General features: G+C 30.8%; 3 protein-coding genes and 1 long non-coding RNA gene across 5 annotated transcripts; 2 read left to right on the top strand and 2 right to left on the bottom strand.

Moving 5' to 3' along the window:
- Positions 1-2,629: 2,629 nt before the first annotated feature.
- LOC106791440 lies at positions 2,630-8,163 on the bottom strand. The gene is made up of 3 exons (XR_001382183.1): positions 8,086-8,163; positions 2,899-3,023; positions 2,630-2,827 (listed from the first exon to the last, which is right to left on the bottom strand). It is a non-coding gene; the product is annotated as an uncharacterized LOC106791440 (long non-coding RNA).
- Positions 3,134-8,714, top strand: LOC106791433. Its single transcript, XM_014757054.1, has 6 exons — positions 3,134-3,564; positions 3,648-4,297; positions 4,399-4,722; positions 6,707-7,084; positions 7,171-7,378; positions 7,458-8,714. Exons 2-6 carry the CDS (start codon positions 3,978-3,980, stop codon positions 8,421-8,423), a joined length of 2,196 nt encoding a protein of 731 aa, XP_014612540.1. The 5' UTR covers positions 3,134-3,564; positions 3,648-3,977; the 3' UTR covers positions 8,424-8,714.
- Positions 8,251-10,860, bottom strand: LOC106791439 (MIT domain-containing protein 1-like). Of its 2 annotated transcripts, none has more exons than XM_014757066.1 (6): positions 10,514-10,860; positions 10,240-10,407; positions 9,773-10,011; positions 9,460-9,659; positions 9,197-9,365; positions 8,251-8,336 (listed from the first exon to the last, which is right to left on the bottom strand). In XM_014757066.1, the coding sequence occupies exons 2-5, from the start codon at positions 10,358-10,360 to the stop codon at positions 9,209-9,211; spliced, it is 717 nt and encodes a 238-aa protein (XP_014612552.1). In that variant the 5' UTR covers positions 10,361-10,407; positions 10,514-10,860; the 3' UTR covers positions 8,251-8,336; positions 9,197-9,208. The 2 variants fall into 2 exon arrangements, with proteins under 2 accessions (XP_014612552.1, XP_014612550.1); XM_014757064.1 differs by lacking the exon at positions 8,251-8,336 and adding an exon at positions 8,894-9,094.
- On the top strand, positions 10,699-12,889 carry LOC106791436. Its single transcript, XM_014757060.1, has 9 exons — positions 10,699-10,790; positions 10,867-10,954; positions 11,116-11,300; positions 11,379-11,442; positions 11,515-11,624; positions 11,695-11,911; positions 11,986-12,119; positions 12,447-12,611; positions 12,707-12,889. The coding sequence occupies exons 2-9, from the start codon at positions 10,952-10,954 to the stop codon at positions 12,798-12,800; spliced, it is 972 nt and encodes a 323-aa protein (XP_014612546.1). The 5' UTR covers positions 10,699-10,790; positions 10,867-10,951; the 3' UTR covers positions 12,801-12,889.
- Positions 12,890-12,984: the final 95 nt, after the last annotated feature.

A 12,984-nucleotide genomic window follows, 5' to 3' on the forward strand; every position in this document is an offset into this window, starting at 1 on the left:
AGCAAAATCCAAAAAACCTAAAATTTCGACCTTTGACCTTGAATAACTTTTAACGCACACATAGAATCAATGGGGACTTTTCAGACTTTATTTGTAATGGTAAGCTACAGCTCTCCACCAAAATTTAGCTTTCCGGCAATTTTTGTAACTTGATCACTCTTTTTATGTCTAAATTGACCGGACTATATGCGCCCGACGCGGCGTGATGGGCAATTTTTCTTTACTGTAACTTGTTTTAACTGCATTTCTTTTATTCCGATAAGTCATTTATTCGCGTGTCGTTGACACAATACTTACTGCTTCACTGAAGCTGGGATTGATTTATAGTTCAGTGTGTTTCTTCAGTGTGTTAAACGAAGGAAATACGGTACGTACATATTATTTCAGTGTTATAAATTCGGATATTTTGCATTTAAAAATTTTTTCAATTTTTCCCGCCTTTTCTTCCTGAGACCTTTTCCAAATTTTACAATAATTACTCCTTATAAGCAGATATGGCATCACACGGCAACAGTTTTTCTAGTGATGATTCTGACGTGCCACTCACAGAAATTCAAACAAAACGCCGAAATTTGTTACGAAAGAAATGTTAAAAATTTAGGTTCCCAGTCGGCAAGAAACTGTACTGTAAAAGTTGTAACATTCTGCGATAGTTGTGTGGATAAACCACACTTATGTTTGCCGTGTTTTAACAAAGTTCATCGTAACATCCCTTTGTAATCGCATACAAACTTGAATTTAACTAAAATGTTATATTTTAAACTGATATAGGCATGATAAAAAAAATTATATGTGAGGATGCATCTCGCTTGGCATAATAATGTTCAACCAGGTATTTGTTAAACAAATTCCTAGAAAAATAAATTTATTGGTTTGTTGTGTTATGCATGTTAAACTATACAACCTTCCCTTGATAATTATGATTTTTGCACTATTTTAATTATTGTAAGGCATACGCCAGAAACAAAATAATACAAATGTAAAGCGTGGGGCGCATACGCCCCACGCGGCTTGAACGGGAAGTCTTCAAAAACGGTCTGGCAGGGAACGTGTTAATAAAAGAATAAAAATACTTATGTATAATTACAGATAATTATCTCTCACTTTTATGTATTTATTTTATAATAAATAAATAATAAACATATAAAGAATAAATACATTATGTGGTTTGAAAAGAATTGCACTTGGCACAGGAAACGCGCGGCTAGCTATTTCACCCAATTAAATCTAATCGTAATGTTTTTTTCAAAATACGATACATAATTAATGGACTCTACAGCATATTTTGATTATTACTCATTCTCCTTTCAATTTTCTGATATTTACTAGAACAATTAAATATCGATTAGCCATAAATAACATTATATCTACTGATAATAAAACTGAATCATCTGAATTCCGTCACATTACAATATGCAGCCATATAATTTACTTGTATTTTAGGCAAAGGATTTGTGCTCACAAAAATGGACAGTATATGATTATAATTGAATAAAAACTTAATTTCTACTAGCTTATATTTATTTATTATTTCTAAAAAACAACGAGAGAATATAATAAATTAATATTTCCACATAAAATTAAATTAGAGAGATTTTATTTAGTTTACAAATTTATTTAATTCTCGAAAGATTAATTTTAATATTTTATAAAAAAGCAATAATCGTATGAACTTAATTATGCTTTATAAAAAATCGTATATGTGTTACAATAGGAATAATTTATTAATAATGATGAATATTTTATATTTATGAGTACATTATTTTATGTTGTTAATATAAAATATGTTAATATATTTCTATATATATATGTACTTTTAACATATGTACATAAAACGATTATAAAGATATAATATATATACAAATTTTAGAATAAATAATATTTACAATATAAATATTTGTATTACTTCTTAGTCCGTTTATAAAGATCGTAAAAGTAATTATTAAAGCTTTTAAGGATATAACATTAGTCATATTAAAAATTTAAAAGCCTAACGATCAATCTGGACGAGAGCACACGTTTAAATAACGGTCTATCTGCAGCTGTTCCTTCGATTTCACGGCACGTATGTATGTAAGTAAGTACAATAGGGGTTGTACAAGCGCTAGAATACCTTTGTATGTGCAATACATAGCTGCATATGGACTTAGTATACCTTTGAAAACTAAACAATAGAATAAAGAATACCGGTAAGATGGACTTATTCTATCGAATGGTCAAAAAGAATCAATTAGACATTCGAATGTATTCTTTCAGTTTTGTAACTTTCAAAACTTTAGAAACAAAAAGCAAACCAGTCTGGTTTACTATTCTTTTTAAAAAGTATGAAAGAAACGGAAGATGAACATTTCAAAAGTATATGTAAAATATTCAAACATTTTATTTATATTATTTCTATATTTGAATGAAACAGAGAAAAGGTGCAAAATTTCCAATTGCTTCAGATGAATTCTTAAGATGTAGAAATTATCCTTCTTCTTATTATCAGTAACAAACATACGTATTTATATACACACACAGCATGTAAATGATAAAGTTTAGCTTAGCGTTACAAAATCACGCCAGTGGAGAGAGAACTTTTAAAGGCCAGGTGTGACTCTTCTCGTTTTCTGTCCCCCTTCAAAAACCAGAGGGGGTCGTAGGGAAAATGACTCGTGCAGACGTGGTTGCCGTTGCGGAAGCAACGCATAGGGGCGTCGGATTGGTTCGAGGGCACGCGTCGTACGGGGCATCTGTGTTAAAATGCCCATGGTGATGCATGTTTCGTCCCCCTTTTGGCCCCATGGATGAGTCATTCACGCACGAGCGCACGCACGCACGCATATATCTACGTAGGACAAGCGACGATAAGGAATGTGATGCATACGTATGTATATACATAGATATATAAGTATGTACATAAGTATTCGATGCAATCCAATAAGACGTTATGAAATAATAGTAATATTTATCTTTATATTATTTTTATCAATATTCTTCTCTTCTATCTTCTATCTCACACATAAAGAAGATAATTTATCAACCTATAAAAAGTAAACGTTATAATGAACTCTCGTATTATTTTTATTTTACTATTATACATTAAAAAGAAATAAAAGTAAATATATGATAATGAATATCGATTATGCGAAAAATTAAAAGAATTTATGGTTTAACGGTCATAGTGTGCAACCAATACATATATTGTGAGTAAACGAACATTCATGGATGGGGGTAGAAAAAAATAGAGAGAAAGGTAGTGCACCCCAGAAGAGCGACAAAAGAGAAGGGGAGGAGTTCCAGTCTCACATACTACTTGGCTTATGCGAGGACGAAAAAGGGAGGCGTATCGAGTTAGGCGGAGAAGTCGGAAGCAACTCGATCGGAGTCAGTCGTTTGCGGCACATCAACGCATAGTGATCGGTATCGCGTAGACTTGACGATTTTCCTCATTTAAATTTTATCCTCCTGTTGATTTAAGTATTGTCGGAAATATTTTTATTTGAAATAAAAAATAAAACAGAAAAAGTAATATATAGAAGAAGTGAGGATTTATTTTACGACCTTGAAACATTATAAGAAAATGTAACATAGAACAATTTATTTTTCGAAGTGTTAACGATTGTCTTGTTCTTAAAATGCACGGTTAACAGGAGTACTCTTCATAGGGGTTCAAACGAGAAGACCATCAGGTGTCGTCCTGAGGCCAAGCGACCCGTGGGAGGACCGTTGTTCCGCTCTGTTGAATCGTGAAACCACCCTTGCGTTGGATCGCATTCAACGAAGAGACCAATTGTGAACTGTGACCACTGCTGGCACGCGTTAGAAAGGAAGACACCCCCCCCCCTATTTCTTAAGACCTTTTCTTATTCTCCTATGTGGTTCTTTTTTTCAACGACAACGCACGTTATATAAACTTTTTACTCTTCGTTATGAGAAAAGAAAATTAAAAAGTTATACGAGATTAAACGCATTAATCAAAAATAGAAAAATACAAAATGAATACCTTCAAGAGATATCGAAGCAAAGTATTTTGGGAACAAATGTCATCGCAGGATTTAAAAAAAAATTCTACGATCCGTAGAAAAGATCCCGTTGAGGTACTTCAATTTCCTCCTCCTCCTCCTATCGATACGGATTATCCTTCAGAAAACGAAGAAGAAGAAGAAAATCGATCCTCCAGTTTACGCGAAAGTCATTTTACCAATGTTGATAACGTAACTGTCATACACGTTTGTCCGGTAGTCAGTGAATCGCAACAAGATAAGACTTTCAATGATGCATCGATCCGTAAAGAAAATCCAACAATACTTCAAGGGTAAGTCGTGGAAACTGATTAAATACATGTATTGTGAAATCTACTGTGACAATGAAAGAAATTTCTTTTCATAAAATAAGAATTTTCAATATTATTTGTAGAGAAAAAACGGATATCAATGATGGTACACACGAAAACGAAGGAAACACCATAGTTTCAGAGAACAGATCCCTCAGTCCTCTCAGTCAGGATCTGAAGAGTTTAGATTCTGGTTTCTCTGACTCCGAACGATCTAATTGCTCGCAAACTTTAGAAGATGAAAGTCCTCAGAGACGTAGAAGACGACGTAAAAAAGCTAAGGAAAGAAATCGTAGAATTCGACATAAAATTGGTTCGCTTTGGCTCGAGAAGGATTTAATACCACGACCGACTTGTACTTCGACTCCGAAAGATCCCAAAACACGAAATTTTCAACGGGACAAAAGGTATATTTTTCAAGTATTTATATTAACAAAATGGTGGATTTAGAAAATACCTTAAATAGTCTAATATCTACCAAATTATATTATTAAATAAAAGTGCATTACGATCTTAGCGAACACTGTGAAATTCGAAAAATGAAAAATCATTAATAGATTTATCTTATATGTTGAAATTTGTTCATTAACGATAAGATATAAGAAATGTGTGGGTTTTATGAAAGAAGAGTGAATCGTTGCGATCATATGCCTATGGTGAGCCAAACCGATAGGAATGCGACGCGTAATGAACTTCACCTTGTTATTCTTATGGCTTTCGTAAATAGATACTATTGCACGAGTGTATGTATGCAAGTATATACGTCTTTTGTGTAGAAGAACTTTTTTTCGCGATATACGATATAAAAGAGGTACTGAATTATAAATTACTAGATAAATATTATTTGTCCAGGGTAAGTATATATACTTATCGATTCTGAAGCTATATATTGAAAGTAGCGCATCGTATCTTTGAACACATTGATAGGCATGTCTTAATCTCTTTCGATACACCAAAAGACACGTATGGCGCGAGTAAAAAAAACAATCCACCTACTAACATTGATGTTTAATATTCTGGTATAGCCGAGGAACACTTAATATGCACAAGTTGTCTCATAATACGGAAGGTCTTGCCTTCTATGAAGTTACAAATAACTGAGATACTCTGTCTGTCTAAAGAAGAACGGAACATTTTCTAAGGATCAACATAAATTTAAATTTCTTACGAAGTCTATTCATTAATTATATGCATATAAAAATTTAATGATCTATTTGATTGTTCGGAAAGTTTGTGGACAAATTTATATATATATAAATATATTATATTCGATTTATATTTATAAATTATATAGAATAAACTTTATACTATACTCCAATATATTTACTACAAGGAAGAATATCAACGTAAATGATGATTAATTTTCTTAAACGGGGGAAAAAAATGAATTGTTCATCCGTAGGATGTTACGAGATTAACATTGAGTCACTTTTTTCGATGAAAACGATGTTATGACGTCGTCCGACACGCATATTTTTTTTCCTTTTCAGCTTGATTTATGCAAACTGCTTTAATGTTTAGTTTAATATATCGTGAATAAATTTAACGTATCACGAGATATGTGTACATGAGTGAAAAAAAGAAATAAGAAAGTCGATTTTGATCATCTCATTTCGAGGGACAACGTATCTCAAAAGAATTTGAACTGATATATGCGAGTACAGAACGGGTGCAGGTGTGATCGTATAGCTGCATAGCTCTTTATAAGAACCGAGATTAGTCATCCTATTCAGAAGAAAATCCCAGTTCCGGAGGTGGCCGATTAGTCAGTCTTTATTCACTATCGCTTCTCTACTTTGATCCATTATCCCGGAAGACGGAAAATAAATCGAAAGTATTCCTGTATTTTATCGAACGAAAGTAATATAATCGTTTTATTATTATGAAATTTAAAAATTCTAACATATTCCGTAATGTCTCATTTAAGGTAATATTTGGAAATAAAAAGAAAACGAAAAAGATAAGAGAATACAGTAAACTTTCGGATAACGCGATTAATATGTTAAGCGTTGTATGAATTCACGTTTTAGGAAATGTTTATTTCCTTCGAGATAATTTATAATTAATTCATGAGAACATATATATATTAGATGTAAATATTGATAGAACTTCTTTTTTTTTTTTTTTAATAAAAATAAAATATAACGAATAAGAAATCGGTAGTGATAAAGATAACTTTTTAAATGCGGGGATTCCCCGCATTTTATTATATAGCATGTTGTACGAGAAATCGTGTTATAGGAAAATAATTGTCGCAATATCTTTAGCACGTTATAGAAATTTGCACTATAAGAACTCGCATTTTACGGGAGTCTACTGTACAAGACAAAATTACAAGAGTATAATAATTAACGTAGGCGTTCGTAATATGAATGATCTCTTTTTTTTCAGAACGAAGATCATGGTGAGTGGTTTGCCTAGTCTTTCATCTAGCTCGTTAGAAGACGAATCATTAAATTCTACAAAAGTAACAACAAAAAATTCAACAAATTTCTCGTACGATTTATTCGTCAATTTTCCTAATAACATTGATGGCGAGATTGCACCGCCAGTAAAGACATGGTTAAATGACCTGACAACAGAAACGTCGAACGAATGTTATATCGCTCTTCAAAGTAAGAGTTTACCACGGCGAAAGCACAACGATCTGATTTCCGAGGAGGATCAAATGAAAGATTTGAAAATATTATCTTCTTTGGCTACGGCAGCTGCGAGCAAGCTTCTCGTGAGAGCTGAACAATTTTCACGTCATTATCAGCATATTTCAAAGTAAGGATATTTTGTAATATTTCTAAAAGTAATAACGTTCGACTAATTCGTTTAATACGTTAACACGATACAATCTACCTTTTTAGGGAGATCTCGTATTCGAAAAATGGTAGATCACAAATGGAGTTATTACGTGCCATCGAAGAAAACGCTTTTCTAGTATTATCGAAATTAGGAGCACCGCCACCTCGAAGAATTCAACAAACGAACTTAAAGGGGATTATCATGCAATTAGAAAGCATGAAAGATTATGTAGATAGTGCCATTAATACTCGTTTAGATTTTTATATCGAGGTTCGTCATCCTTTTTTAGTTAAATAGAACCTACACAAAAATTTATTCGTTTTATTATTAACGATAATTATTTTTACAGAAAATAGTAAGATGTTTGGAAGAAACACCGAAGGAAGACAGTAGCGTGGCTAGAGGGGCTTTAGCAGCTCTAACTGCTTTAGGTTTAGCTGGAGCTCGAGCAGGCAGTAGTATCGCGAGATGTTCAGGAATTAGGGCTCTCCTAACTTATCTTATTTCTGCCATTAGGAAATCAAATGATTACGTAGCCACGTCTCTACGCGCTCTCTCGAGCGTGTGCTGTTCGAGAACAGCAATTGAGCACTTCGTTAAAGATGACGGACCGGAAATCGTGATTGACCTCTTGTCCAGTCAAACGTCCTCGGAAATCAACAAAATGGAAGCTACGGCTTTGATAGTACAGATAACTGCACCATGGACCAATGCCGTAGGCTTACCACATGTCGAACCATTTGCGGATACATTAATTATTGCTTTAGGAAATCTTATTGAAAATGCTAGTTCGGAACAAACGTTATTGTTGACAGCTGCTGCGTTAAATCAAATATCTAAATCAAGAAAATGCGCTGATATTATAATAAAACAAGATACGGTTAAGAAACTATTAAGAAGCGTGAAAAAATCAAATGGGGGAAACGTTTGGTTGATGCAGCAAGTGGCTTCTCTTATTAATGAATTAGCACGTTTACCAGAAGCTCGTGAATACTTGGCTAAAGTACGAGCATCTGTTGCATTGGTTTGTTTCCTTAGAATGAGACCTCTAGGTTTGGACGTAGCATATCAAACTTTAGAGACCACAGCTGCAGCTGCTTTGATAAGACTTTGCGTAGATCCAGAAATAGCGAGACAAGTAGTTGCAGTTGGTGGTGCCGATTGTCTTCCCACGTATGACGTCAACTTTCTTCTCACCGAGGATGAAGAACAAATAGAAGCTGGACTTCTAAAGTATACAAAATCTTTAAGACGAGCATGCAAGAAAGCTGTGAAACAAATAGATGTAGCGAGAGCACACGATTATTTTAATTAATTTAATTAATTAAACCCGTTCACAGGCCAAAGCGATTGACTCCACTTTTAAAATCTTTTTAAATTTTAATGCCAAAGCACTTAATTAATGCTTAACTTTGTAAAACCATTTAACAACAAAATGGAGTATGTCTATTGAACAATAAATGATACGATAATATATTTAATTTTATCAATTTTCTCTATTTGTTATTTTATGGAATTAGTCGATTTGGAAAATGAACGGCTCAATTTTCAAAATACATTTAATTATAAGTGCGAATGGTCGAAAAAAAATTGTAAATAATGTAAATGTTTTATAAAAAGAAAAGTAAATATATCTACACACACACATATATATATACAAAACAAGAATACTATATATGTAATTCATAGTAATTGAAAAAAATCATATTGTTTAAAAATTTAATATACTTCGCAATATTAAATAATTATCATAAAATATAACTATATATATAATGTAAATGAATAAATGATATATTATAATTTTGATAAAAATATAAAAAGCATCCCATCGATCCGCTCACGACCAAAGAATTTCATATAATGGAATATAAACAACCCGCTTATAATAAATATAATAATACAGAATTATATTCTTAAGGTGAAAACTTTTTTTTTTAAGAATAAAAATCTGATAGTCAAAATTCATGTCATCCACTTATACCATTTCTTAAAAAAAAAAGAAAAAGACATGTGTTTCATCATTTCTTAAACCTAAGCATTAATACTGGTTTGAAAAACGAACAACTTTTCGCTCTGTAATGTTCATACCTTACTTCATAATTACTTTTCATTCAATTGACTACTATGAAAAATATCTACTGTAGTTTCCTGACATGATCTTAGTTCAAGATCACAAGAACCCAAAGCAAACTTTCCAGCAGGTGCTTTAAAATAATCTAAACCACGTCCTATCTTTATTATCCATCCATTGCTAAGTCTGTAAAAAAATATGAATATATATATTCATATATTAGATATATTAAATATATTTTACCAAATATTAAAATAATTAAAATAAGTAAGTATCTTACATAATTTGTCTGTCATGTAATGTATCAGAATACGTAATTTCAAATGATACAAGATGTGATTTCAGGCTCTGCTTCGTTTCTTCAAGCCTTTTAGATTGATTTTTAGAATCATCTGGATCAGATGTAGTAATGAGAAATATTTTTGATAGAGAATGACATTTTTGAACTGCTAACTCACACATTCTTACTAGATTTTGACACTGTAAGCAAAGTACCAAGAGTTAATTTGAATGTACATATTTTTGCCAGTTTCATTTACTCTAATTAACTTCAATGTGTGCGTTAAAAAGTTAAATATTAAACATTAAAATACCTGATGAAATGTTCTTATATATGGATCTTCTATTTGAATGAATGTAACCATAGCATCCAGAAATCTACCAAAAAGACTATTATATCCATAACCGGTTGCACCATCATTAATCTTTATTAATTCCCTGTATGTACCTTGTATTTTCTTCTTTTCGACTAATTGCTTTACCTTCTCCGCTCTATCCAAGTATTGCGATGCCATAAGAGTAAAATGTTTGTTCTTAACTGGGTCCTTTGTTTCTACATTTTATTACTAATTTCTCAATGACAATAATTTAATACGCATGATAAAAAATATTGAAAATATTTATATATACAGGATGATAAAAAAAGGGCCTAATATTTTATAAAGTCAATATTCAATACATTGCCAAAAGACTTCCTTATGACAGCCTCTTAAAATATATATTGTATTTTTTCTTTTTACTACCCTGTATATGTATAAAATTGTTATATTATAGTCCAAACCTTTTATAGTATCTAGGAGTATTTGTACACCTTCTTGATATAATATAAGAGACATAGTATATTGTTCCTCTTTGTCTTTCTCCACTGCTCGTTTTAAAATTGAAGCTGCTGCAGTTTCCATTATGTCTATTAATCAGTACAATCCTTTGCTTGTTTAATATTACAGTTCTTAAAATATAAATATAAAATTTTATAATACAGTATACACGTAATAATTTATAATAATCTATATATATATATTTGCTGTTCTTTCTCTAAATAATTACTTGCTTACCTTTACTTTTATCCATATGTATTATTATAATTGCAAGTGATATCGATAATCGAAAAAATCGATATTTATTTTTTAAGTAATATCTTCAGAACAAATAACAAAATATGGACAAAACGCGTTGCATATATATATATTATAACCTACTAGAATTCAATTACGTCTAGAATCGTATAAAGAGTAACACATACGGTTAAGTGTCGTTCTTGCATTGCATTGGAAATATTATCACAAGAAGGAAAAGTTATCATTACGAAACAAGATAAAACTGAAGTATTTTGTAAATAATACCTTTTTTTACGTACATATTTTTTGCTTGGTTAATGCAATAACACTGTAGTTTGTATTATCTGAAGTTTCAGCAGTTTGCGCGGGATATTTTAATATAGAGTGAATCGATACTGTATTGTTAATATTCTTATTTTGAATATAGTTTTTTATATGGTACGTTGTTCATTTGTTATTATAAAAAATATTACAAAAAATTGAAATGTGTATATTTCATAATCAATATTATTATATACATCATTATTATGTATATTTTTAAAATTGATTATATATATAAATGTTATAGTAATGTATATTAGTGAAAATATTTTTGCTAGGAAATGATGAAATCTAGCAAAGCCCATGGAAGTCCAGTTTTGTGGGGTGAATTGCCTCCTAGAGAAACTTGGAAACAAGAAGTAATTACACCAGACATTATAGAAAATGTTTGGAGACAAGTTATGGACGAAGCAAATAATACTGATTGTGATTATCAGATTGATCGACAACCAGAATATATACAGTAAGAATATATTGAAATAATACTAAGACGTAAAGTATAATTTTAATATTATATAATAATATTAAACCATCTGTTTAGACTTCCTATAGGAAACCTTCATGTATTAAATACAATAAACTTTCATCAACAATTAAGGATGATGGTAAGTAAATAAACTATTTAAATAATCAATATTTTATCAATGTGATTTAATTAGTGTAATCCATATAAATAGGATGAAGGAACAGTACTAGAAAATTTATCTGTGATTGATGGAGAAGATTCTCAAGAAGAATCTAAAGTGCCATCTAATCTGTTTCGATTCTTACCTGCAGACGTTGAGACGTATGTACAATTTCTAAGTAATGATATTAATTTATCACATTTGAGTTATAGGTTTAAATTCTTTTTTTAGAGATACATTCAAGAATTCCTCTACTGTTCACCATTTAACACCAGAAACAGCACATAATTTGTTGAGGCATACAGTTATCATATTGTTAGCTCATATAGGTTTTGAATTCTCATCGGATCTAGCCGTAGAGATGCTTACCAATATTGCTGACCATTTTTTGAGAAGAATGGCTCTTCTATTGAAAGTAGCTGCTGAACAAGAAGATCATGGATTCCCAGTAAAATAATTATAATAAATTTAAGAGAATATAATAACTTTATATTTTACATATATATATAAATTTTATTTCAGGATGCTATGGAAAGAGTTTTGTTAGAAACAGGAATAGGTGGGATAACAGCTATACATGATTATTATCAAGAATATATTTTAAGATTTGAAGAAAATATGAAAACAAAGGTTGAAATAATGATGGAAAAACAAAGGTAAATTAAATCTAATATCGAGTAAGTTTGCGTATTATAGATGAGCCACTCATTTGCCAAATCAATTAACTCGACAAAATAAAAAGGAGAGAAAATTGATGAAGTAATATACATTGTCATATCAGTTATTATTGATTGGTCATAAAAATGGTTGTCATTTAGTGATGTTAAGCATAATTATTAAGAAAATTTATTTGTATTAATCAAGTGTTTTGATAATAAAATTTTACAAAATTCTAAAAGTGGAGTTAATCTTCGGTCTGTGAACGGCTCAAATAATAAATTGAATCTCGATTTCAATACTATTATTTTGGCTTTAACTTATAGAATAGTTTTGGATGAAGCAGCTAGTAAATTGCAATTAGATGAATTAGATGAATTTGGTAATGTTTATCGTGAAGTACCAACGCTTCAACTATTAGATCCAGATATAGGATTTCCTCCTAGTCTTGATGCCGGTTTTCAAATGCTTTACAGTCTAGAACAAGACGAGTAAGCTATTCTTTTTTAAATATTGTATATACAATAAGAGCAATACACAGATTAGTTAGATAATATAAAATATACTTTTATATTTGAATACATAGACTGAACAGTTTGGAAATAGAGGAAGAAGAAGTTAATGTAAGCGATTCACCAAATGTAGGACGATCAGATGTATCTGCTGAGAAAAAAAAATAATAACGTCGAGGATCAAGAAATCGTTTATTTACGATTTTCTATTTAACTTTTTAAAAAACAACGATTAACTTAATATTTATTAATAACATAGAAATGTAAATATTGATGTTTTATTATTTTTTCGTATTTATTTATATTTGTAAATTTATATCAGAATTGCATATGTAAATATTATAAATGCAAA

The sequence above is a fragment of the Polistes canadensis genome, unplaced genomic scaffold (genome assembly GCF_001313835.1).
Source record: "Polistes canadensis isolate GaletaPanama2010 unplaced genomic scaffold, ASM131383v1 scaffold_308, whole genome shotgun sequence".
Lineage (NCBI taxonomy): Eukaryota > Metazoa > Arthropoda > Insecta > Hymenoptera > Vespidae > Polistes > Polistes canadensis.